The sequence below is a fragment of the Lissotriton vulgaris genome, chromosome 1_1 (assembly GCF_964263255.1).
Source record: "Lissotriton vulgaris chromosome 1_1, aLisVul1.2, whole genome shotgun sequence".
Classification (NCBI taxonomy): domain Eukaryota; kingdom Metazoa; phylum Chordata; class Amphibia; order Caudata; family Salamandridae; genus Lissotriton; species Lissotriton vulgaris.
Genome location: NC_141685.1, coordinates 5,605,308 through 5,608,391, shown reverse-complemented (window position 1 = coordinate 5,608,391; position 3,084 = coordinate 5,605,308). Strand labels below are relative to the sequence as shown.

Here is a 3,084-nt window from a genome sequence, read left to right as displayed (position 1 = left end):
GGAACAAAAATCAAAATACAGTGAAAACAGGCAAAAATGCACGCTAAAACAGGGAAAAAAACAAGTTTAGCTCAAACAAGCACAAAGAACCGTCAAAACAAGGAAACCACTCGCAGCGGCGGCAGCCGGCAAAACGAGGCAGCAGCGAGGCAGAGGGCGGCAAGGGGCACACGCAGCAGCTGGTGGCCGTGCGGCGCGGGGGTGTCCCACAAGTGCAGTGGCATTTGTTAATAGTAATACATGCATTTTACCAATGAAGCTTCCATCTCCAGAGCCTTGACAACATGTCCACTCTGTGTGTGCTGGGTTTATAGGTTTTATCACTAATCCGACAAGTTAGCTGAAAATACCGCTGTTAGTCCCAGTATTGTTCAGTGTTGCTTTTACAGGTAGTGTGGTAAGGTGCGATTGAATGTTTTTCTTTGTATCTCTTCTTCATCAAATAAAAATCAAGAATGTTTCTTTTCTTTTAATCCACATTGTGCTCAGCTCCCACTGTGTATCCTGGTGCATCATGTCACTTTGCTGTGTGTACGGAAGTGAACAATCACTGGAATCAAACACTTTTATAATTCTGCAAACACTGGTATCTGTTTTTCTTCTTTCCTGCTAGTTGGGTCTTCTATCATCTGGTATTTCATTGTCCCACAATATTTGAATTTTATCTTTTTCCGTAATTCCGTAATTCATTCCTCTCACAATAACTGCACTGATCTGCTCTTTTCTATGTCCTCAGATGGGTCAATATTATTTTTGATGTTCTTAAGTTCTTTCCGGAATCTCTGCATCTCTAGGATTATTTCCATGTGAGTTAATTGAAGCAGTGTATTCACTGAGGGCAGTGTGGGATCGAAAAGTGACAAAAGCCCTTCACACTTTCAGTGCCCTTCTATTTTTTACCCCTGTGTGTTCGCTGATGACTTTGTAGCTCTAATCGTCGACTAAAGCTCTTTCCACATTCATTGCACTTGAGTGGCTTTTCTCCTGTGTGAGTACGCAGATGATACCTTAATGCTGAAGAGCCGCGAAAACTACTGTCACATTCACTACATTTATAGGGTTTTTCCCCCGTGTGTGTTCGCTGATGACTTTGTAGGTCTGATAATCGACTAAAGCTCTTCACACATTCACTGCATTTAAATGGCTTTTCCCCTGTGTGTGTTCGCTGATGTATTTGAAGGCTTGATAAGTGACTAAAGCACTTTGCACATTCACTGCACTTGAAAGGTTTTTCCCCTGTGTGTATTCGCTGATGTGATTGAAGGCTTGATAACTGACTAAAGCATGTTGCACATTTACAGCACTTGAATGGTTTTTCTCCTGTGTGAGTTCGCTGATGATACCTTAATGTTGAACAGTCGCGAAAACTAATGTCACATTCACTACAATGATAGGGTTTTTCCCCTGTGTGTATTCGCTGATGCGTTTGAAGGCTTGATAACTGACTAAAGCTTTTTACACATTCATTGCACTTGAATGGTTTTTCCCCTGTGTGTGTTCGCTGATGCGTTTGAAGGCTTGATGACTGACTAAAGCTTTTTACACATTCACTGCACTTGAATGGCTTTTCCCCTGTGTGTGTTCGCTGATGTCTTCGAAGGTATAATAACTCACTAAAGCACTTTACACATTCATTGCACTTGAATGGTTTTTCCCCCGTGTGTGTTCGCTGATGACTTTGTAGGTATGATAATCGACTAAAGCTCTTCGCACATTCACTGCATTTAAATGGCTTTTCCCCTGTGTGTGTTCGCTGATGTCTTTGAAGGTGTGATAACTGAATAAAGCTCTTTTCACATTCACTGCACTTGAATGGCTTTTCCCCTGTGTGTGTTCGCTGATGTCTTCGAAGGTATGATAACTCACTAAAGCACTTTACACATTCATTGCACTTGAATGGTTTTTCCCCTGTGTGTATTCGCTGATGTCTTTGTAGCTTTGATAACTGACTAAAGCACTTTGCACATTCACTGCACTTGAATGGCTTTTCCCTTGTGGACGTGTGCTGATGAAGCTTGAGTAGTGATGACAAACTAAAGCTCTTGCTGCATGTGTGTGATTTTTCTGTCTTGTTTAGTGTCTGTGGGTCGGGTATATATTTGTCTACATCCCATAACTGTCTTTCCTGATGGGCCAACATGGCTGATAAAGCACTTGTGTTTTTCTCACACACTTTATATGTGTGCAGTATTTTGCATGTTTGTTCTGTTTTAACAATCAAATGCAATAGCCACCAGATATTTGCCACACTCCTAATACGTAGAAGGTGTCTTCGTAGGCGATTGTGCCTTTAGATTGGATTATGGCTATGTACGCTTGCGGGTAAAGATGTATCTTCCTTTTGGCCGCTGCAGATTGGGACAGTCTGTTGTATTGTAGATACAAGAACTCCTCTTTCCTTTACCCGTCAATCGTCTGGCTCCGTTCTGTTGTGCTCTTCTCTGGTTACTGCGGTTTGGCCAGAAAGAGTTTACAATACGCCTAGAGCACGGAGTGATGCCTTGTCATTATTTGACAAAACAGAATACTGTGGTAATCACATCATACCGATCCCATGATCAAAGCTGGTGTTGGACACTTGTTTATACAGGAGGCGGTTTGCTATTGTTGTTGCCTTAATTTTCCTAAAGTCATTTCTTCGTCTTGTGGCGTGGAGGTGCACAGCTCAGACTCTTACAATCACTGAACTGCCCTTGATGCTTCATCCAGGATCTGTCAGTATGTGTGCAGGTTCCTCTGTCGCCGACTGCGCTGATGTTTTCCTGAATACTGTAGCTCATTATTTCTGCTATTATTGAAGATTTACAGCCTTCGCTTCATTATTGATGGTCATTTCATACATTCAAGGCTTGTTTTCTGTTGGATTTAAAGATATTAACAATTACTAAATTGAAACATAATGGAATGAGAATTCACAATGTTTAACTTGTTGTAATAGACATTTCAGGGGAGATTCACCAAATCTCCACACAATGCAGTGCAGCCCTCCCCCTCTCCTCCCGGAGGTTGCGATGCGCGACAGAGAAGGCCCAGGAGAGCACCCTATTTTCAAAGATATGGCTCTCACCTTCTCTTTCCCTTGCG

At 42.2% G+C, this 3,084-nt stretch overlaps 1 protein-coding gene across 1 annotated transcript; it reads right to left on the bottom strand.

Annotated features, from left to right (window-relative positions):
* Window positions 1-225: 225 nt before the first annotated feature.
* LOC147736936 (uncharacterized) lies at window positions 226-2,774 on the bottom strand. Its single transcript, XM_086953856.1, has one exon. The coding sequence runs from the start codon at window positions 2,138-2,140 to the stop codon at window positions 890-892; it is 1,251 nt and encodes a 416-aa protein (XP_086809982.1). The 5' UTR covers window positions 2,141-2,774; the 3' UTR covers window positions 226-889.
* Window positions 2,775-3,084: the final 310 nt, after the last annotated feature.